This window comes from Camarhynchus parvulus, chromosome 4 (assembly GCF_901933205.1).
Source record: "Camarhynchus parvulus chromosome 4, STF_HiC, whole genome shotgun sequence".
NCBI classification, from domain to species: domain Eukaryota; kingdom Metazoa; phylum Chordata; class Aves; order Passeriformes; family Thraupidae; genus Camarhynchus; species Camarhynchus parvulus.
The window spans coordinates 48,766,808-48,789,422 of NC_044574.1; the positions used below are offsets into that span (position 1 = coordinate 48,766,808).

The following is a 22,615-nucleotide window of genomic DNA, read 5'->3' on the forward strand; positions in this document are numbered from 1 at the left end:
TTTTAATTTCTGATATGGAGAGTGAAGGTGTTTAAATGGAAGATTATGGAATACACTGATTCAGTGAAGGTGTTTATATGGAAGATTGTGGAGTACACTGATTCAGTATTTGTGTTTGATAGAGCCTGTTTCTCAATCTGTTCCTGCTTTTTATCAAAAGTCTCTGCAGATGCTCAGCATGATCACACTAAAAAGGCTCTGGGCAAGTGAATTTTGGGGTGCCAAATCTCCAATGTTGTCACAGTGCTACCAAGCTAGAGGCTTGTAGCATTACCTGGAACCTGAGAACTGCTTTATCTCTTTTCCTTTTATTTTTGTTCATGGCAGTGAAAGCTTTTATTTGTCTAGGACTGTTTGATGCACAATTCCTGTGGAGCAGCTAAAGCTTGCTGTCTTCCTGCCACAATGAAGAACTGTCTTTCCACTAGAGCACTTCAAATAGCTTTCTGTCAAAATGTGGTTCTTTGAGAGAGAGTTTATTTGCAGGAATGAAGTTTTATATCAGTAATGAAGATCCTTCTCACTCAAATGCTTTCTTGAAGAGTTTGCTCATATTAACACCAGCTTTGTCTGATTTTCTATCACTCTTAATAGATGCAGTTAATTAATTTGTGCATGCCAAGTATTAAGCAGCCAGATCAACTTTTCTCTGGGTAGTCATCATGTTTCTTTAAGGTTAGGAGTGGTGAGGATTCTGTGTGAGGGTCTCAATACTGTTAACAAGACTGCTTTAATGGATCAGATGGTTTTAAGCTTTTATTATCTATACCACAAGTAAAAAGTAGATGTTTCCATATTATTTTCTCACCCTTTTCCTATGTACAGTGAAATATGTGACTGCTTATTAAAAAGATAAAACTATGCAAGAATAGTGGTATATAGGGAGAAAACTCTGGCACCAGTCAGGCTGCCACCTCTTCATGGCTTTTCACATCCTGAAATAATATGGGTTTGAGCTAGACAGAGAGTTCATACACCTGTCAGACTTGTCATCAAATACAAGTAAAGATTTTAGATAAGTTTATGATCTTAATGTTTGTAATTTTCCTTGTGTCTTTGGAACAATGTGGATGTAGGCCAATAGTTTTAAGAAAGGAACTGAATTTCAGCCAAAAGCTGAAATTAACTTGAAAATTTATCAATCTGTATGCAATTACAGAAAGCAAATGTGCAGCAATCTAAACCTTTGTGCAAAGGTTGATAAATTTGACCAGAGACCTTTTGAATATTTATTTTAGTAAAGGTATATTGTGTGCGGTTGATTAAGTAGCTGGTGCCAGATGCTTATCCATGGTGTACAAAGCCTAAAGGAGCCGTAAGTTCCATAAGCATAAGCATTCCATGGCCAGTGCTAGCAGCAGAACTGTGTTGGTGCCGTGCATCCTTTTGTATGGCAGGGGTGAGAGACAGGGAAGGAGTGTTAAGTTACCACTTGTCCCAGCAGCATACAAGTTTAAATTTCATAGGGAAAAAGCTGCAGCTCTGATCTGATGCACACTGAGTAACGTCCTCTTCACAAAGTGATCTAAACTATTTTCGTGAAAAGTGCTAGCCTCCCGCGTTATCATGTACTTTTAAAATAGAATGGGCCTTCCCTTTAGTGGTCAGAAAGGATAGGGATAAGACCTGGTGTTCCGGTCACAAGTGTGTGATAAAAGCATCACTAAAACTGTATTTTTGGGCAGTGTTTTGCCGGCACTGTAAGGTACTGCGACCTTACGTTCTCAAGCAGTTGTTTTTTGCTCATTGTTGAGTTCTTCAGTAGAATTTTAAAGAAAAAATTGCAAGGCCCCGTGGTGACAAGGGATGCTTTGTAGCGTTTGGAAGCCCGAGGATTTGAACTGGAGTTTCCCACGGGCGAAATAAAAGAACGGGAAGCATCCCCCGCCCGTCCCCTCACAGAAAGGGCGGGGGGGACGGGTGCAGCGGCTGCTTCTGCGCAAGCGCAACAGCCGCGCGCGCCTAAACGAGCTGCCCTGCCGGGCGCGCGGCGGCCGCCGACCAATGGGACGGGGCCGGGGGGGCGTGGCCGGGGCGCTGCCGCCCGCCGGCCGTGCGCGCGCGCCCGCCGTGAAAGGCGCGCGAGGTTCGAAGGCGGCGCTGGGCGCGCGCGCGCGCGCCGGCCCCGGTCCGGGATGGCGCAGGCCTTGGTGAGAGAGCGCGGCAGCGGCCGCTCTGTGTGTCTCTGTATGCCCGCGTCTGTCCGCGTGTGTGTCTCTGTCTGTCTGTGTTTGTCTGTCTGGTTTGTTGTGGGCGGCGGCCGGGCCCGTCCGTAGCGCAGAGGCGCGGCCCTCGGCGCGCTCCTGAGGGGAGGGACGGGCCGGTCTTCCACTTCCCCCTGAGGAGAGCGAGGCTGGCATTGGGGTTCCGCGCTCACTCCGGGTCCGGGGATTGGCACAGACAATTGTGGGGCTGGTCTGGCGGGAGCCCCGTTCCCCTGAGCGCACCATTGTCTGTGCCAGACCCCGTTCCCCTCAGGCTGCCTCGGGAGAGCGGACTTCCAAGGGGAGTGAGCGCATGAAGAGCAGGACATTTGTGCGGGCACGCTAGAATCGTGCTTAAGTTTTAAAATTCTTCATGTGTAGCGCGGCACGAACACAATAATGAATGAATTGTTAAAGGCTCTTTTAGGTCCTTGGCAGGAAATGTTAATTTCTTCAGTGCGCAGTGCATTATGCTGCACTCTGCTGCGAAGGGAAGGGTGTTCATGTCCGAGTGCCGGATTGACTGCGGAGCGTGGTTCTGTAGAGTTTCTGAAGTGGTAGCTTTTGGTTAGTTTTTTCCCTGTATCTTCCTTCTGCCGCTTTAAACCGATGTTGAAAATTTGCAGTGAAATCTATCCGTATAGAGTTTGATTATTTTTGATACCGGAAGTAATATCCAAAGGGAATCACAGTGAAATGCAAACTACTGCCAGTATGGCAAACTTCACAAAAACGTACAGAATTCTCTTGTGCTAGGATTAGGTACTCTCCACATTGCTAAATGTTCTAAATTTACACGAATCAGGAAGATGTTATAGTTGTTTTTCAGCTAAACATTTGCATTTTTTTTGAGATATTTTCCTGTCCCATTTGTGAAGAACTGCACTCTGCTTTGCTGTTGAATTTTTCTTGCCCTTTATTCCCATTTTATCCCCTACAACCATTGCAGGTTCCCAGATCAGCAGCTTTATTTGATTACACAGAGAATGTGCTGCTGCATGAATTATTACTGCTCTAGTTGTGGTAAATGGCTGGAGTCCTGTCTGCTGCTCGAATGACTGGTTATACTTGGGTTTCAAATGTATGAAGAGGCACTGTGGCGTTCTAAGAAAAACAGTGCTGCAATAACTCCCACTCTCCCACTACTTCAAGATGTCTCGAGAATCCTCAAGATCTGCTTACTTGTTTTTCTGTCAAGTGTCATGCTTAGTAAAAATTGATTCTTATTTCTTCACAGAATCGTTTAAAAAAAGACTACAGAGCAAGATTCTGCCATGGAGGAGGGTAATTTACATTTAAACATCTATTCTTAGATTCTGAAAAATTTACCTGGATTTTTATCTTAGAGCTAAATGTCAAAACTACTTGATGTACCTTATTAAACTGATAATATGATGTTACACAAATTTCTTGTTTTTCTTAGTGGTAGGAGGAGCACGGTCTGTGGGGGGACAAGGCTCTGAGGTTTCCCTTTGCTGAGGCAGCAGGTTGCAGGGTAGCTGTACCTAATGTACCCCTAACTGGGCTGCCTGAGTAGGGGAACAGTAATCTGTGCAAACATGTTGCCTTTCAAGGAGTAGAGAAATTAAACCCAGGCAGAGTTCCAGCGTATTTGGACCTTGCTGGTAAATGTTAGAGATGAGTTTGAGCATTTGCAGTGCTGTGATGTTCTTTACATGCGAGTTAGGAGTCTGTGAGGTTTTTGATGCTGAAATTCATTTCTGGAAATGCATTTAATGAGTTTACCAAATGTACACAATTAGTTGTTTTTAAAGGTATATCGTGATCATTATGGGAGCAAAACTCCATGGCTTTTCTGTTATTTTGGTTTTGATCAACATTGTCTGGCTGGTGAATCACTCACTTGTGCCCTTTCCATTTGTGCTGGTTTGAAATAATAATCCAACCAGCTGAGCTGGTCACTTGCTTATGGATAGAATACCTCAGGCCTGGTTCTAGGTCTGCTGTGACTGCATCACTGTGCAGGCAACATAGCTCCAGGTCTGATTTATAAAAAGATTACTTGTTCAAGTGAGACTCTAGTCAGCCTAAAGTTCATTTACCTCAGGGCTGTTGCAGTAATTGCAGTTTTCTTTAATGTAGAGATAATTCTTCGTTCTTATTATAATCTGTGGCAGTGAGGCTTTTTTTCCTGGAATTCCTACTTAGACAAATTTCTTCGCAGATATCTATGCATGGAAATGGTAGGTAAAAATGTATTAAAGTCTGAACTTGAAGAAATAATAACCTAAAATATTTAGAAGTAAAACGTTGCTATATTAACATTTGGGATAAGAGCATTTGACATTTTTGATTGAAAATATTTTTCTTTCTTCTTTCTAGAAATAAGATTGATCTACAGCCAGGTCAAAACGTACTGAAACTCATACAGGATTGTTTTGATAGTAAGCTCTAATTTGGTGTTTTGCTTGATTTGCTGATAAAAGAAAATAATTATTTTCTTCCTTGTGCTATATTTAGTGGTAAGTACATAGAAATAAAAAATAGGGATAAAATAGATAAAAGTTGTATTTCTCAGGGTTTTTAAGAAGAGCCCCTTCTCAGCTTTTTAAAACTCTGTCTTAGCTGTCTTATAATCTCTTTCCCAAGCATCTGATTGCTTTCTTGTTTGGATTTACATGACCTTAGTGAGCCTTAGAACTTGTTAAAATAAATAAAACCTGGACAATTCCAAGATTCCCATATTTACTGTTTTTTTTCTTCACAGGTTGCAGCAGTGATCTTACAATAAACTCTCCAAATAGCTCAACCTTTGTTTTGAAAAATGAGAAGAGAACTTCAATCCAGAGACAAAGGGTGAGTTCTGTCAGTGTCATAGTGTAGCACTGGATAAAGGTTCCTGTGGGTACAGGTTCAATTCTGTAGCATTTGGTTGTGTATGAGCACTGTAAAAGTATGTAGGCTACAATTTAATGATCTATGATAGTTGTTGAAAATGTGTGGTTTTTCTTAGTTTGTTGTGCTCTAATAGTAACTATTCTATAAGTAGAATTATTTAATAGTTTTTTTTTCCTTGGGTTTTTACTAATGAAAGCTTCTTCAGCTTTTTGTCCAGGATAGTTAAATTTCTCATGATCTGAGGCTGAAGCACGCTGCCTTATTACTGGTGGTGGGTATGGCTGTCTTGGACTCCACTGGAGTTGGCTGTGGTCACTTTGCCAAATACATGGGCACAGTTCTTAGCTATCAGATGGGCAATAAAATTTAATGGGGATTCATGTAGAAAAGCAGCTGGATAACTCCTGATAGTTATCTGTACAATAACTTCATATGTCTGTAACTTTGTTGATGAGTGGAAACAAGGTGAGGGCCTTGTTAATGTTCTGCCTGAGCACATCCTGTTAATGTGATGCCAATAATCTAGAATGTATATTTAGTTTTATTATTTTGATTTTACTTTTTTAAGTAGGATATTCTATTAATGGTAGGGTTTAGAAGAAGCAACCTTAAAATGGTGTTTGTTTAATTTAGTCTGATGTTAGAATATAATCTCAAATCAATTCTTGCTAAACCTCAGCCTGTCTTAGTAAAGGGTAATTAAACAGTTTAAATGAATTCATTCTAATGACAATAATAGGTAGTTTACCTCGAGATTAGCCAGATGTCTGGTTAAAGCTGCATATAGATTTTTAGTGTACACACTGTTTTACCTGTTGTTTGAAATTTACAGTTACTTTTAGAGAGTTTTACACCATAGAAAGTTGAAGTGTTTGGGTGAAATAGAACTGTGATTTGAATGAGTATGAATTAAGGGAATAACATGAATTACATTCATGTTCTATAGAAATGTATGTTCCTGTTAAAATACTGTTGCTTTATCAAATATTTTATGTTGTCTCATTATTTGTTACCAACTATGACAGCCCAAGGCAGGGTCAGCCAGCTCTGTGAAAAGAGCCCGTGAGTCTACAGAACCCTCACCTGCATCACCGCTGAAACCAGTCAGCAGCAGAGGTTGGTCACACTATTACTGAATTAAGGTTTTTAAAGTAACTATTTCTTGGCCTTTTGTAAGGTTTTAAGTAAAAGAATTAAACTTGTTCTATATATATGGCAGGACTGTCATGTGACTCACACCTGAAGCCTGCAACACCTGATTACGTAGCTACTTCTAAAAAGACAGAGTCTCCTGTGTCTAAAAGTGAAAAAAAAAATACTTTAAAAGACGCTGAAGCACCGTGCCAGCATCTGGCTGTGCCTTTGGACCCTGAGAATAATGGTGGGGCTGTTGGATCACCTCTTCCTGTGGAGGAAGCGAAAGCTTCTCCTGCAGTTAAGTAAGTAGAGCTGAACATGGTTGTGGTGTCATAGTCCAGGTGTGCCCTCCACCTCAGGGTAAATCAAGTTTGAATTGTGAACTCATAATAAATGATTGGAAGCTTTTTAGGAAGTTCTGTATCTGGGTTTAGAAAGGGCAGAATTATATTTTATTTAATATTCTGGTGATAAGTGCAGTACCCAAGTGAAGGAAGCCTGTCAAAATAAATTTAAACTCTTTTTTTCCAGGAAAGTGCACCAAAGTATCAGCTTCTCAGATTGTCTAGACTTCTTCAGTGAATCCTGTTGACAGCGTTGCCTTTAAAAGTTAACAAAAATTTGTTAAAGCAGAAATGAGCAGTCATTGTTCCTCTTGCTCTGAATATACAAATACTTTATTCAAAGTAAAATAGCTGTAGTTGTGATTATTATCTCCTTGTTGGAAGAATTGAAGCTGAACTGCAGCGCTGGCCAGTGTCCTGGCCACGGTTCTGCTTTCCTGGAGGACTGAACCCCTGGGGTAGATCATAATGATGGACTGACACTGATCCCATTGACTCCCATTGATGGAATGAGATTGGAAAGACAGTGCACCTACAACTAGGAAACCTGACAATTTCTCAAGCACATCCTCCTAAAATTAAGAATTTTTCTTGCTGAAAAAAAAGGCTGAGCAGCCTTTACTTTGATCAAGGGTCACATGCTGACTCCATGTTGCCTGTGGGCACTTGCTACTATACTGGAAAGCCCTACTGCTCACCTGTGTTGCAGCAAGTTTCCAAAGGGAAGCTCATTCATGGGAAGTGAGGTGCTGTCAGCAGGAGCATCTCTTCATCCTCACAATACTTTATTGTGCACTCAGGATTTATAGCAGCATATTTGAATGCTATTTCTCATTTGTAGATTGCATTTTGATAAGTGGAGTACTCCAGCTGCAGCAAAGAGCCATGGAGAAGTGGAAAATTTGGAAGGACCTCAGCCTGGGAGAGATGAGCAGGTTGTTCCTGTGCAAGGAACAGAAGGTGTTACTGCATCATCTGCCCGGACAGAGAAGACCTTCTCTTCAGCTGTCTTAGCAGCTGTATCAACAAGAACACTTGGACAGAGGTTTGTATGGAGGCTTAATATGGAGCGTATGATGGATGAACTTTATAATAATTCTTTTGAGGAACATTCTGTACTGTGTCTAGGTGTGGGGAGTTACCACTAGATTTGAAAGACTGAAAGTCAATTTCCCCCCCACCCTGATTGATATGAATGTTTTTTCCCTCCATTCTTTAGATATTCAACTTCCATATCACCACCATCTCCTCGTCCTGTGAAATATCAAGAAATAGAAATAGAAAATGAATGCGAATTTTTAATTGATGAATCAGATGGTGCATCTTTTGCTTCTTGGATTTCGATACCCACTAAGAAGAAAAAATCAAAAAATGATGGCTCTGCAGCTCCCATTTCTAAACCTCAGCCCTCTGAAAAGGAGAAGACACAGAAGAAGAAAGTCAAGAAGAGAAAAGTACAGGGTAAAGCACTTACTAAACAGAAACTGGATCATCCAGATGTTGGAGCTTTTGACTTCAAAGAAACGTCAGTGTCAGATCCAATCCCTAATAGTGAAGAAAATGTCCTTACATCTCAAAGCCGAAAGAGTACTTGTGTGGGTAAGTTATTTAACAGCTCTTCAGACTTGACCATACAGGTCACATTACTGGATTATTTTCTGATGGTTTATAAGAAAATTGTAATAAATTAGATGATAAACATCAATAGATTTCTTTTCTGGTATTTCAGTTGTGTAGTTAGATTTGGGTGAGACAGAGAGGCAGTGAGACAGTGTCTTCACTTTTTTCACCACATCCTTTGCCTTTCCTGTTAGAACATTAACAATTAAATTAGCAGTGTTGCCATCTTGTATGAAGAGTCACAGAAAGTAGGTACCCAACAAGCTTTTGTTCCTCTTGCCATAGAAAGGCAGTTATATTTGGACAGGAAGGGGATTGAGTTTTAGGAATTATTTGTGAAGGGTTTTGTAGCATGAAACACTGAAAACTGGAAAGCAGACTGAATGTAACATTTCTGCCCCCTTTTTTTATTAGGAAATACGGGAAGAACACTGAAAAGTTTTTTATGGACTATAGTTTAGTGAAAGCCCTCTTTTAGCCAGTGGTGATAAAACTGGTTTTGTGATACCTCTTTTTTTTTTTCCCCCATTTTGATTCTTTGGGGATTTTTTGTGCATTCAGATGTTAACATAAATCTTCAGGTTTAATGGGAAAAGGTATTCATGTCCCAATATTTTGTGAATTGACAGGAAAGACTAAAAAGGATGCACTTAGACAAGACTCTCCAAACCAGAAAAAGAACACATCTTGGAAACCAGAAGCTGAAGAACCAATATGGCCTGGACTGGAAACGGAATCATCTGATGAAGAGCAGCGTAAAACAAATATGCCAAGTGAGGATTTGCCTATGCCTTCATCTGGGCATCAGAAAGAGAAGATTGTGTCACTGAAAAAGTCTCCCAAGTCTTCCAAGAATCTGCAGGTGGCTTCTAAAGCTTCTCAGCATTTAGTTAAGAAGAAACAAACTGCTAAGCAGAAACTTCCAAAAGTCAAAGTAGCTAAGAGAGAGACAGTAACTCAAAGGAAAAAGCTTAAAATATCTGTCCAGAAAGGTAGTAATAAAAAGCCTCAGTTACAAAGAGAGGAGAGTTCTGACAGTGGACCTGGTGAAGAAGAGCTTGAAAGAGAGCCTGTAGAACTGAATGAAGTGTGCACCACATCTTTGCATCAGAAATTAGGGACTCCTGTGATTCAGAAGTTGACTAAGCCTGAAAAGCCTAGAAATGCATTACACACACCAGAGTCACCTGGTGATGCCAATAACAGAACTCCTCTAAAAGCACTCCAGCATCCTGTGGAGAGTGTGAAGAATCCTGGAAAGAAATGGTCTGCCAAGTCTTCAGGGAAGATACCCAAAAAGATTCCACGTAGAACCAATAAAGTTCTTCACTCAAGCCCTGAAGGCTCTGAGTCTCAAACAGATTCTGACAGCTCTTCTATACAGGACACAGCAAGGAAAAAAAAGAGGTTACCAGATGTGAAAATAAAAAGTAACAAAAGAAAACATAACAGACAACATGGGCCACAGTAAGCTTTTTGTGTGATTCTTTACAAATGTGGTATATAACTTGGTAGATAATTAAATGCATCTTGTCAGCTTTTAAGCAGTGATGGCCCAGTTCAAGTACATGGTAGTTTGAGGCTGGTTGAATAGTTAATAGAGAAATCAAGCAGTTTAATCAACATTCTTTTCTCAAAGCTGGGTGCCATACTTAGTGTCTCCTACATGAGGAAAATTGTTCTAGTTGAAGTTTTCTTGTGAGACTTCCGAAGCAGATCTAGTTTAACACAACCCCACCACCCATGGAATAACTTCACTGTCAAGTTGGTTCCTTTTTAAAAATAAATTTAGAAAATACAGCATGTAATTCTTCAGCTATATTTATTTTTGTCAATCTAAAGACTAAATTCAAGTGGTCTAAAACCTGGTTGATAATCACTGGTCTTTGCATTGCTTTTAAATTTTTTTAATGTCTTCTTTATAGTTTTGTTCACGACATAGAGTTATTGACCTACAGGTTCCTTTCATTAAGTTTAGTTAACACCAAATATAATAAGAGTATTGTTTCCTTTTCTAGGGATTCCTTTGTAGCTGGGAAGGTTGTGAGTTGCCAAAGGTAATTTCCTGAGTTATCTGAAAAACGTTACTTTAATCCTACTTCTGCCCCAAGGAGACGCCCTGAGAGTGGGCAGCTGGTACAGCTGCTCTGTTCTGTGCTCTACTGGTGAAACACTGAGTAGAACAGTGTTGTGATTCCTGCTTGAGGGCTTTAAATACTCTGCTAATGCAGTTAATAAAGTAATACAATTTTTCTTCCTGTCATGAATAGGGGGTCATTATAAGCTTATTGCCTTTGGGGATTTCTTTCCTTTGAGGCTTGCTTCCACATTAGTGTGTAATTTTTGAACAGAAAGATCAGTGCTCCTAGAACTAATGACAACTGCACTAATAAAATTGATGTCAAGTAGGATATAGAGCTCAGTCTACAATCCAGACTCTTTGTGCATGTACATAAGCATGTATCTTCCCCTTTCATGAGATGGAAACTTAAAAACGAAGCAAACAGGAGTGGCAGTCTCTGAATTTATTAAATTCTTATGCAGTCATTGTACTGAAAATGTTGGGGGCTTTATTTCTAAGGGGAACTTGCTGCAGACTGACCTGGACAAATTTGCAGTGTAGATTTGCTAACCTAGGTAATTGAAATGCACCTTTTGGAGTTGGGGTGGATAACAGCTGAACTTCATTGGCACAGTAAAAGCAGTGAAGCACAGCCTCAGATGGGGGAAGAAGGAAGGTCAAGGGTGCTGATTCTAAGGCTGTAGGAGAAGTTCTGTGACAAGTGGCTTGATTGCTAGAGAATCTCTGTTAGAGTTATATGTGTAAATTGTTAGCATTTTATGGGGAGGATTTCATAACAGGCTACGTATTATTTTTCTGTCCTTTCCTTAGAGTATGCAAAGCAACTCTTTAAAGCTCTTTTAATTATAAATTATCTTTTATAATTATGGTATATGGAAAATTGTAAGGTAATGCTACAGAGGTGGTGAGAAGGTCTGTTCTGGAATGGAGAAAAAAAGTTTAGGAAACCTCTTTAGAGAGGAGGTGTGAATACTAATTGTCTTCCTGATGACTGAGTAGGGGAGTAGTTAATGAACTTCTGACCTATGATTTTTAAGGAGTAGTCATTTGCTTCAGCATGTAAATGGTATAGACTTGTTTATAAGCAAAATAGAACCCAGCCCACATGATCTGAAAAAAGCTTTATTTGCTATTCTTGGTAGTGCTGTAATGTTCCTTTGATATGTTCAAGCAGGTGTATTTTTTTTCCTTTGCAGTGGGCCTGTTCCAGAAGATGGACTTACTTCCAGCGCTAAGTCTCCTGAGCAGGGTGATATATCTTCAGGTAATGTTTGAACTTTGTAATTCCTTGCATTTTATGTATAAGCTTCTTATAAACTGTGACTGACAGTTCAGTAATTTCGGTTGTATTCAGCTTGTCCAGAAGAAGAAATGCAGATTTTATTGGCTGTGGTTACATTTCTATCCAAGTGTGTGGTACAGCATGCCAGCTTTATCTGGTTAGCTTTGGGAGAACGTAGCCCTCCGTGTTTTGGCATCATGCATACCAGGATAAAGTTATTCTTTCTAAAATACTTTGAACAAAATTTTCAGGCTCAGTTTGTACCAGTTTGATGGGTTCCCATGTGATGGTCCTGTATGCAGTCACTTCAGGTAAACCTGAGCCAAATTACAGCATTGATGGAGTCATGGCCTGTTCCCCAAAGAATACTTTGGTTTCGTGTTTTTTTGTGGGAGGGGTTGTTTGTTTTGTTTGATTTTTTGTTTCTGGGTTTTTTTTGTTTGCTTTGTTGTGTTAGGTTTTTTTTTTTGTTAGTTGTTTGTTTGGTTTTGTGTTTGGGGGTTTTTGTGTGGGGAGGGTTATTATTATTTGTTTAGTTTCAGTTTTAAATTTCACTGCACAAGTTCCACATGTTGTTGAAATGAACATGAGCCATGGAGATACAAAGTCTTTTCCTTAGTGCTTCAGAGCCAGATGTGGCTGTCATTAGTCCATGCAATGCTTTTTTTCAGATACCTACTTTTGTGTGTGTTCTGGTAAAAAATTTGTTCTGAAGTTAGGTTTTAGTGATATAAATCTGAATGACCTTGCACTTTGATCAATAAAATTATGTGTATAGTTTATAATTTGTCAATGTTTACTTTATCAAGAGGGATAGGTCTGAGGAGTATTTACTTGAATGTATAGTTTTCAAGAAATTTTTAAGTTTACTCTGTTTAAAACTAATTACAGATACTGTTTATCTACACTGGATTTAATATATGTTTATAGCAAAAGGTGTTGGTGGAAGCACCATCCTTGGGACTTCTGCTTGTGTTACTTTTGGTTGCTTCTAGTTGGCATATTGAATAAAAGTCAGGAGTAATAAATGCCTTTGGTGATGGGGTTCTTGAATGTGTTTTCAGATAATTCTGAAGACTTGAATTACAAATTAAGACATCTGTTGTCAGACGAAATAGCAAAGCATAAAATAGGTAAGAGTATTTTAAAATATGTGTGTAAATGCAAGTGCATTTTCAACTTGCTTTAAATGTTACTGAAGGAGACACAGACAAACACCTAGAAATGGGTTCATCTGTTTATAAGTATTTACAGATAGGGTTTGTTATTTCTTCACTTTGGTTTTTCATGGTATTTTGTTAAGGAAACTTTCAGATCTGACCATCCAGGAGCCACTCTGGCAGTCACACTCCCACCACCACAGACTTGAAGTCCTGGGACTGAAACCCCTTTACAGTGGGTAGCTCCAGTGCCCTGACAGGTGCCCCCTTTGACTCTGTACACAGCCAGACAAGATTTCCTTCCTGGCTTGCCTCTGGGTTCCTCATGGCAGAGTCTCAGACCTCTGTTTCCTTTAAGTAATTTTATTGTGTAGCAACAGAATAACAGCTTAAACTGGAACCAAGGACTATCTGGGCTTTTGTACCCTCACATTCTGTGTGCTTGACAGTCTGGAGTGCTGCTGGTCCTTCCAGCTGAGTCCTCAGCTCCTGCTGTGTCCTTGAGTGTCTGGTCACTGGGCTGGGCCAGAGGTCCCTGTCCCCACTGTGGTTCAAAGGCTCAGCATCAGCTCATGGCCTCTTGCCTGAGGCTCTCATGCAGAGCTTGGTCTCTGGCTGGCACTGCAGCTCCACACCCAGCTGTGTGCACTGAATATATTCCTAAAAAACTGAGTCAGGACAAACTCTTACTGTACAGTGAGAACAGTAAGAGTTTGAATTGGTTTTATGCAGTAAAACTGAGGATGCAAATAACCTGCTTTCTGTGGTGGTCTGAGTCTGGATAGGATGGAACAATGGTCATGCAGTCAGTTGTAGTCCCATGCTTGTCTGTTTACATTGTGGGTGTTTTTTTATTGACTTCATTATTACTTTATGCACAACACTTTAGTTGTCTACCTTCAAAAACTTTCAGCAACTGATTCATATTTACCATTTTTAACATTTAAATATTCTTGATTAATTTGCTTTGAGATATTAAGGGGCTTTTACTCTTCTTACAAGCACTAAAATATCGTACTGTATTCATATGTGGCAGCTTACACAACTTCAAAGTTGAGACTGCAAAAAGAAACCACACATTTCCAGGATTTGTCAGATATTTATCTTCAGATGTACTAATCACACAGTCTCAACTTTCTTTTTGCTGAAGTGTTGCTCCTCTGGACCCTGGAAACAGGACTTCTGAATGTGGAAGAGAAGGATGTACTTAGGCAGTCTCTGTTATCCTCCCCTTCCCATAACTGAGGCAGTGCCTTTTCATGGTTGCTAATGAAATCCCCCAGATTCAGGCAGGATTCTTAGTCTTTGTTGAGAACTTTGTCTTCACAGATGTAGCATGTTTGCTGTCATTGAACTTGAGCTCCTAATGTCTGTGTATCAGTCGTTCACTAAGATATATAGAATGAAATCTAAAGTCAAGTCAGGGTGGTGATTGTTTAAGAAAAAGGAGGGTGAAATACTGATTTATGCAAAAGAAGGCATTTGGTAATACTTGAATCCTATTTTCTTGTCGTGATAGCAATGTGATAAAAATATCAGCTGGAAAGGGCTGACCCACTTGTGGTACAGAACAAGAGGAAAGAATACTTAATATTTTCTGTCTCTGAATTTTTCTTTCATACTTAATGACTTCATCCTTGAAATCAGTAATGCCTTCTAACACACCTAATGTTCGTCGGACAAAAAGGATACGGCTGAGACCTCTGGAATACTGGAGAGGCGAGCGTGTAAACTATACTATGAAGCCTTCAGGTATTAGTTCCAAAATACCAATATTTGCTTCCTTCTGATAAAGCAGAAAAGAAAAATCTGAGTTGATCTTGTGCTGTGCAAGCCTCGAGATGCTTACTATTGTGTTATTTTTTAAAAAAGATTATTTGTGGTCTCCAGTTACTTAGTCTTATCTCTCCATGTAGTTTTCTTCTCTTTTGACACTCCTTTGTCAGCTGAAAATATCATCAGCGGAGCATGCTAAGTACTTTTGTCTTCACTGTTGAGGGAAGAACAGAACAGTTTCCCTGTACTAGTGGGTTTTTTATGTCAGAGATTGTGTGTGATACTGGAAAAAGAGACAATCTACTGGACCATTCATTGGAGCATTTCTTTTTGTGTAAGGATTGTTTTTGAGAGCAGATACTATAACATTTTATAGTCTCAGTGTTAAATACCCTAAGTGAGAAAATATATCTTGTTCTCAGTAATTTTTTTACTGACAATTCAATCAAAATAGTATTTTTTTATGTCTGTAAAAGTGATATTTTATCCTAAAAATTATTTGCATGTCATGGCTTTCTGAAATGTTCTTTGACTGAAATTTGATAAAATAATTTTCAAAATGTCTCAAGTTGCATTGCACTCCAAAGTACTTAATGTTAAAAAGTTTTTTGTTTGTTCTGGCTTTCTAAAGTGATCTGAAAAGTTCAGCATCAAGGAAGTCTATTCTCAACTGAAATGCTGATTGCTTGTGCAAGTTTGCATTCTTTTAAATTTAGTATGACTTAGTGGACTTTGTTTAACTTCCTTTGTTTCAGCAGGGCTTGTGATTAGTGGACTCGTGCATCCAGAAACAGAGTCTCCCAGGAAGAGTAAAAGGAGGAAGGATTGTCCCAAGCAGAAAACAGATAAACCAGGTAGGAACAAAGACTTTTTCCTTTGGATACTTTAAAAAGTCTCTTTAATCAAATGCTCTACTGCTGTAAGATTTTTCTCCTGTAATCACTCAGTTCTCTCTCTGGGTGAAAATAATTTTGTACCATAATTTATTAATGTGATCTGATGAGGAAAAACCTGCTCCTACTGGATCTATAGCAATGCTGTACATTGTTGTAAAATTGTTCACTTTTCAGCATAAGAAAGGAAGAAATGCTAGACGTACCCAGAAGTGCTCTTGTGCCTTTAAAGCAGAGGCTGAAGAGACTAAACTGTACTCATTTTGTGTTCAGCTCATGATGCTAGTGTGCATGGTTAAGGTATAAAAACTTGTAGCCATTTTGCTGAAGCCTGTAATACATCTAAAAATGTAGTAGAGAGTGTTAGTAGGGCTTCAAGCTGTTGTAGTTTAAATACAAAACCACAACACTCTAGGTGAAGAGAGAGCTTTAAGAGCAGCACATAAAATGGTTAAAAGTGGGCAATAAATCAATGTTTAAGCAAACCTAGACTCTCTGACCAGTATATAATAAATGTGTAAGTAGTGCTCAGAAAAGAGAGTCAAAGTCCAAAAGCCAAATTATTTTTGCTGTGCTCTCTGGAAGATGTTGTAATGCTATAGAGCCTTTATGGGGACTGTCTAGAGCTTTTGTTTGAAACTGAAACATTTCTCCGTGAAGTTATAGAACTATTAAAAAAAGTGCTAACAAACACAGAAAATGCCATATGGTTCTAGTACTAAACTAATCAGGACTGACATAATCATCAGAGAAATAAGGAAGAAAACAATCACTGTTGGTACCAATTTCTGATTTTACATGTATTTCATGTAAGTTTTATTCCTTACCTCAAAAAGAAAGTGGTAGGACTAGAGAAGGTTTAGGGAAAGCTCATCAAAAATGTAAAAGGACTTCCTGTAGTGAATTCTCCTCAGCCCTGAAGAGAGTACTATGGAGGCCTCTAAGGAAGAGGTCTAAAAACACCTCTGAAATCATGAGTGACACAGAGAAGGGAAATAGAAGTAAATGGTCTTGTTGGGGTTTTCTGCTTGTTTTTTTAAACACAAGAACTAGAAGGTATGGAAGGAAGACAGTGAGAGCTGGGTTATTCAGCAAAATAAGGTGGCCATTCTCACTGTGTGCTTCCTGCCCAGAATATTATGCATAAAAGTATTTATGTAGTTTCAAGGCAAGAACCAGATATGTTAACAGGAGCTTTAATAGATCTAAATAAAGTGTGGGAGCCCCAGGTTAGAGGTGGAAAGTATTCCATTGAATATATTATATTGAGTATATTATTATGGCATATTGAGGAATGGAAGGAGTACCTGCTTTGGGCCACTGATAGGAGATAGGACCCTGGTGTAGATCAATATTTGATCTAAGTACAGTTTATGTTGTAATATAAATCACTTGCAGCCCATGAGAGCCTGAGCTGGTAGTGACTGTTCATATTGTAGCTTACGAGAACTATTGGTTGCTTCAAGTGCCTTTGAACTGTCTTCCAGAAGTGATTGATTTCCTCTGTGACAGACATTCATCCTCAGAGATAGTCTGTCACTTACATCCTTGAGTCTTAGTGATGCATGTAAGGCCTGTCAACCACGTAAAATTTCTAGCACAAATTCTTAAATGTTACTGATACAATAAAAAATCTGTTTTTGTAGCTATAGCGTTGTACCTATTGCTGCTTCTTTTTATAGAGAGATGATTATGTTGGAACAAAGCTGTTCAAACACAGTAACTTTCTTCTTCCCCCTGTCTTACTGTAAGAGTATTTAAGCTGCCATGAGTGCCTACAAAGTGCTATACCTTGCCTTTAGCATGCTTCTTCTGTCTGTGTTTAAAGAAATTTCTTGTGCACTGTAGAGCTAAAATTGTCTGCTTAAGAGAATTCTGCAAGAGAGCTTTGGGGTATTTATTCTACCATGAACATTCTAAAGCATCTCTTTTCTGTTTGAAAAGTATAGTGTTGTCATCAGCTCTTAGGATATTTCTTTCTCTGGAAAGGTCCTTTTTATTATAGCAATAGTTCTCAGATTTACAACTTAGAGTGAGATTCCTGTAATGTTATTTCTTGAGAAAAGGAAAATTGGACGTGTGCTTATCTTTGAATGCTTTCTCTCTTAAGTCCCCCGATGCCTATCAACAATAGGTTGAGCAAAACCACCTGTTCTTCACTCTTCATCACGTATTTCATATTCTCTCAGCATCTGTTGCTAGAAAAACACTTCTCTCGAAACATAGAGTTTAGTTTTGAATAAATACTGTATGTTAATAGCATAGGATAAATAGTTGGCATTTCCCCAGGAAATTCCTTAGGATTTAGAGAATGTTCATCTGTAACACACAGAAATTATTCCAATGAAAAAGACATTTTCAAAGAATTGTTATGGGTGGTTTTCTTTATTTGAAGGAAGGGTGTTCAGTCTATTTAGTCACTTATTAAAGGAAATTTAAGTACTTAATGTGTGACATTGGAATTGTGGAAAAGTTGTGGTTAAATTATTAACTTCTTGAAATCTATATTGATTACTTTTTTGGTCTTGTTTTGGTTTCTTTGTATCCTCAGATAGAGGAGAGATACCTGCAAGTTTGGACCACAGCCTAGCTGATGCGTCTAAGCCAGTCATTGTACTGGACCCAGTTACAAATAATGAAGTGCATCTAGGTGAGTTGATGGATGGGACCAAGGGACTTCTGAATTATGTAGACTTACGAGAAAAAAAAAAGTTCATGCCACATTGTGCATAAAAAGGTGAGGATCTGAAATATTCATTTCTCTTCTGGAGAAAGTTTTGAGGGAGACAGACATAAGAAGTGTCCTAATTTTTCAGCTAAATGTTGAGTCTGGCTTTTGGAGGTGTTGCACTGAAACAATACGTATTGCACTAAGCTTGTAACAAGACTAATTATGTGGTAGCATTAATGTTAATCTCCTGGACATTTTTTGTAGATTGTATAAACACTGCAGACAGTCAAACTTACTTCTTCAAAGATGAAGCAGTAGAAATACACAAAAATTTGAATACGTCTCTATTTGCAACTGGTAGATTGATTCTGAAACCATATAAAGAAAAGGGGCACCAGTTTGTCGACATGGATACAATAGTAAGTGTGCTTTTTAAAAGTTTTTATGAAATGGACTTTGTAAACAGAAGATCTGTTGGGGTGGTTGGAAATAACATACGAAGTTGAGAGGTCTGCCCCGCCCCCGAAAACAAATGAACATTAATGAATTGTTTACTGAAGGTTCTTTGCATGCATATTGCCCTGCTTTGCTTTGTATTAAATCTGTATGTCCATCTACTCCTACTTTGTGAATCTTGCAGGCAAGATAGAAATATCAGCAAAATAAAATTGGACCCCATCCCCCTTTTGAACATCTTATTTTTCATCAGTATGGGGAAAAGAGATTGCAGCTCTGCTGGCTGATTTGGGTTTTTATCTTTGTTATGTGTGTGCAAGAGTTTTCTTGGATATCTTCTTTAAATGGTGCTAACCTTAGAACCCTTTGGCTTCCATTAAGGCTTTCCATATTATCCATGGCAAAGTTATTGTGACATTACATAACACATCGTATTACCTGACTGCAGGGGACTGCTTCTATGTTCCAGCAGGTGAGTGTGTGTGTTTGTTGGGAGGTGTAGGAGACTAAATCTGCATGCTAGGAATCAAATCCAAACAGAATGACTGAATAGACAATGGTACAGTACGGGATGAGGAAGAATGGAATGTGCCACAACACTGGACACGGGTTGATGATCTAATGGTTGAATGCAGGGATACACATACCTCTTGTTTATGTGAGTTGGCCTCAAAGTTTTGATGACGCTGCCAAGTTCTAAGGGTAAATTTCTCTTGGTTTTCTGGTTCTGTCACTAGCTGTAGTGTTGAGGAAACATCACAGACAGCCTAATGTTACTAGTAATTAATATAATTGTTTCTGTCACCATATGCTTGCTGCTTTTTTCCTATGTAAAATTATGAAAATCCATTTGGATCAGTTCACCATTTTGTGCTTTGTGCTCGTATATAGAAGGTTCAACTATCTTGTTGAATAGGTTGTAACTGCATATGTTTTCTTGAGAATTTAAAGACCTGATTTTGTCCTTCTGATATAAAAGTGGCATGAATTCCATATGGGAGGCTGTTCATCAGTGGGTTAAGATGCTAGTCTGGACATTCGTAGTAGTGTTAAAGCAGGCTGTACATGAAGCTGTAGAGAGCTTTTGTACAGCTTTCTTGTGAAGAGGCTTATCTTCAAAAAATGAGGAATTAGCCCATTTTTTCCCTGTTAACTTTTCAGCACAGTGTCCTGACCGAACAGTCATTGCTCAGTTAATGCCTGGTGCTTTGAAGCTGTTTTTTGGTGTTACAATCTTAAAAGTGTAGTGGGTCTGCAGAGACAATTTTGTCATTTGCTTTTTGGGAAAGCAGATTTTATAAAATGCTGAAAGTTTTGTATGACCATAAGGATCTACACTTCATTCTTCCCTGCTTCCTGATGGCTGCTCTCAGTATGGCTGGATGGGCAATGCAATGTTTGTGGCAGGTGATCCCTGTAATTCACTGTGTGGCCGTATATGAATGTGAGGATATTGTTCATTCCCAGTGTTCGGGGCCTATTAGATAATTCTGTTTTGTGGTCATGTTAGTGTGCAAAACTCAAGTGAAGATCTGCAGATAAGTTTCCATGTGCAGTTTTTATTGATAGTTTCTGTAGGAATAAATTAAAGTAAATTCAGTCACCTTAAAGTTTTATTGTGGGTTTTGAGAGCTGAGAGCTCATGCTTGTTACATTCTTCTCAGTAAAAATCTTCTAAGCACAGATGAAAGTAAATGACATTAGGTGTATTCCTTGTCATCTCTTTGAAATGCACTGACCTGCCTGTAAGAGTGGCATCCTAGATTAAGAGCTAATATACCTTCTGTTAAAATATATTAAATGGAATTATACTTGGCTGACAGGAGAGGACTTAAAAAATTGCCAGTGGATCCTAAGGAAAACTTACTCTGTTTTTCTTTGTAGGAAATGGATATAACATACGTAATCTTCTGAATGAAGAAAGTGTTCTTCTCTTCACACAACTCAAAGACAGGTGAAGAACTTTCTGCAAAGAAGTTTGCTTAAACACTTGTCAAATTTTTGTATGTTCTGAAGTCCTTTTACATACAAAAATGTTTGAGTAGGCCCACCCTAACATTACAAATTAATACAGAGCGGCTGAAATCAAGATAAGAAGAGTTGAGGGAAAAAACCCAGAAGAATGTTGGTAGTTTGCTGTCAAACTGAAATGACATACTGAAGGGCCTTGCTCAGAATCAGTTGCTGTTCTTGTGCCATCCAGTGACAGAAAGATAAAAGTATGAAATATGTGGGTGTATTTGTTGTTCCAAATTGTATCAATATGCTTAATCTCCCTAAAGATGCTTAACACTTGAAAAAACGTTTGCATCCTCAGCTAACATCTGATAGATAGTCTTAACGACTGCCTGGTACAACCTGCTTAGAATAATCTCTGTTTAAATGACAAACCTGCTGTTTGCATTCCAGTAATTGTTGTCTAGATGGGCTGCTGCAAGGCTGCTGTGCTGGGGTCCAGCTGCTTTCTCATATGTTAACGACAGGCAACCCTTCCTTGTCTGGCAGCTGGATGATTAGTGCCTCAAATCTGAATAGGAAAATAGGAGCTCTTAAGTAGGAGCTTATCAGTTGTGTCTTTTGTGTGGAAGCTATGGCCTGATTAGCTCTGAATATTGTTGATAGCTTTATTTTGTGTAACAGTGATAGGTCATTGCCAAATGTATTACTTTAATATCTCCTTTTGATTTGCTTGCTGTGTTCTGGATAATAATGAGGACCTTTGGGAAAGCTGTAATTATACTGTATACTCCAGAAGCCAAGTCTAGACAGCAGATGGTATACATAGCATTTGTCTCCCAAGCTCTTAAGAGTTTCCTTCTGGCTGAAGATAAGGATAAACTACAGCTCTTCTCATATGCTGCTTTCTCTCTCTGGTCATTGCTATCCTTGAAGAGAAGGAGATAAGGAAAATTGAATTGGAATCGTGAACTCTTAAGGACTTGAGGATTGAGCACTAACCTTGTAACCAGTCTTGGCCATGATCTTTATGCTAACTCTAGAGTATAGCATTAAAGTAGGAAAGAGGAATTGGCTTTCAGCTCTCAGCTAATTTCCTGTGTCTGTGAGAGGTCTTGGACACCAAGATTATCATGCCTCTGTGAAAGATCCTTTGGATTGGGGAATTTGAGCTAATACTTTGTCATTCTCTTTCAAGCAGTAGTTCCTATGGTTAGTGCATATGTAGACTGACAGTGGAAATACTTGGTAAAAGTTGTGTGCTGTCTTTTCTTTCACGGCTAAGTCACATGTAGCTCTGAGAAGATGAAACAGGAACGTGTCTGTCTTGAAACAAACTTTACTGTCAGAGTTCAGACTACGCAGAAAGTCCTTTTTTTCAACTTTTGTAAGCAGTTTAAGAGTTAAACAAGAAAAAAGTCATTTAGTCACTAGGTATAAATTTGATGTTGGCAGCTTTTCTAAATTTTGGGCTTGGGTTGGTCTCTTCAAGGTCAGCAAGATTCAAATAATGTCCTTCCTGTGCTGGAGCCATACCAGCTACCAGATGGGCACACATGCTGTCTCACTGCTTGAGGGGATCCCACCCACTAAAACGTTTAGTTTTTAAGTCTTTCAGCTCCTCAGGCCTACAGAGATCTGGAACTTTGCCACTTGGAAAAAGTACAGGGCTAGGATTAAACCTAAGACTCTGCTTCTAACTCAAGCAGGTCTCCCAGCAGTCAGGCCATGGATGTGATGGTCTCTGATCACAGCAGCAAATTGGTTCCAGTTAAAAATGAGAACAAGAAAACTTTTCAGTTGTGTTAATAGCCAGGGAGTTCTGAACAAAAATGCCCTGCAGATTCTTTTCTGTGTTACGTGTCTGCAGATTGGGTAGCAGAAGGATGGATACTTAAGGGGTTAGTGTAGGTAGCTTACATGTATGGACTTACAGGGCTTGTGGTCCTAAAGGAGAGTGTGGGAGGATGCTGTGGCAGAGCTCAGCAGGCTGTTGCTTTCCAGGGATGTGTTTTCGTTTGGTGAGCTGGAATGAGAAGTGATGACAATGTCATGCCAGGCACAGATGTGTCTTTGCCACCTGCAACTTGGCAGCAAGATCGTGGGGGATTTTCTTTTGAGTCAAGAGAAATGGTTCTTCAGGATGCTTTCTAAGGCAGGTTTAATTTTCCTGA

At 39.2% G+C, this 22,615-nt stretch overlaps 1 protein-coding gene across 3 annotated transcripts in view; it reads left to right on the forward strand.

Annotated features, from left to right (window-relative positions):
- Positions 1-2,037: 2,037 nt before the first annotated feature.
- CENPC (centromere protein C) overlaps positions 2,038-22,615 on the forward strand; it is a 28,359-nt gene continuing 7,781 nt past the window's right edge. Inside the window, exons 1-18 of one of the 3 annotated variants that reach the window (XM_030947984.1) lie at positions 2,038-2,150; positions 3,442-3,488; positions 4,548-4,609; positions 4,933-5,021; positions 6,089-6,179; positions 6,283-6,502; positions 7,386-7,589; positions 7,764-8,143; positions 8,794-9,631; positions 10,183-10,221; positions 11,444-11,511; positions 12,594-12,662; positions 14,337-14,441; positions 15,221-15,319; positions 17,910-18,008; positions 18,294-18,448; positions 18,867-18,957; positions 20,370-20,439. In XM_030947984.1, coding sequence (XP_030803844.1) covers positions 2,136-2,150; positions 3,442-3,488; positions 4,548-4,609; positions 4,933-5,021; positions 6,089-6,179; positions 6,283-6,502; positions 7,386-7,589; positions 7,764-8,143; positions 8,794-9,631; positions 10,183-10,221; positions 11,444-11,511; positions 12,594-12,662; positions 14,337-14,441; positions 15,221-15,319; positions 17,910-18,008; positions 18,294-18,448; positions 18,867-18,957; positions 20,370-20,439 — 2,741 coding nt within the window. In that variant the 5' untranslated portion in view covers positions 2,038-2,135. The remainder of the gene's footprint in view (positions 2,151-3,441; positions 3,489-4,547; positions 4,610-4,932; positions 5,022-6,088; positions 6,180-6,282; positions 6,503-7,385; positions 7,590-7,763; positions 8,144-8,793; positions 9,632-10,182; positions 10,222-11,443; positions 11,512-12,593; positions 12,663-14,336; positions 14,442-15,220; positions 15,320-17,909; positions 18,009-18,293; positions 18,449-18,866; positions 18,958-20,369; positions 20,440-22,615) is intronic. The other 2 variants (XM_030947985.1, XM_030947986.1) reach the window with 2 other exon arrangements.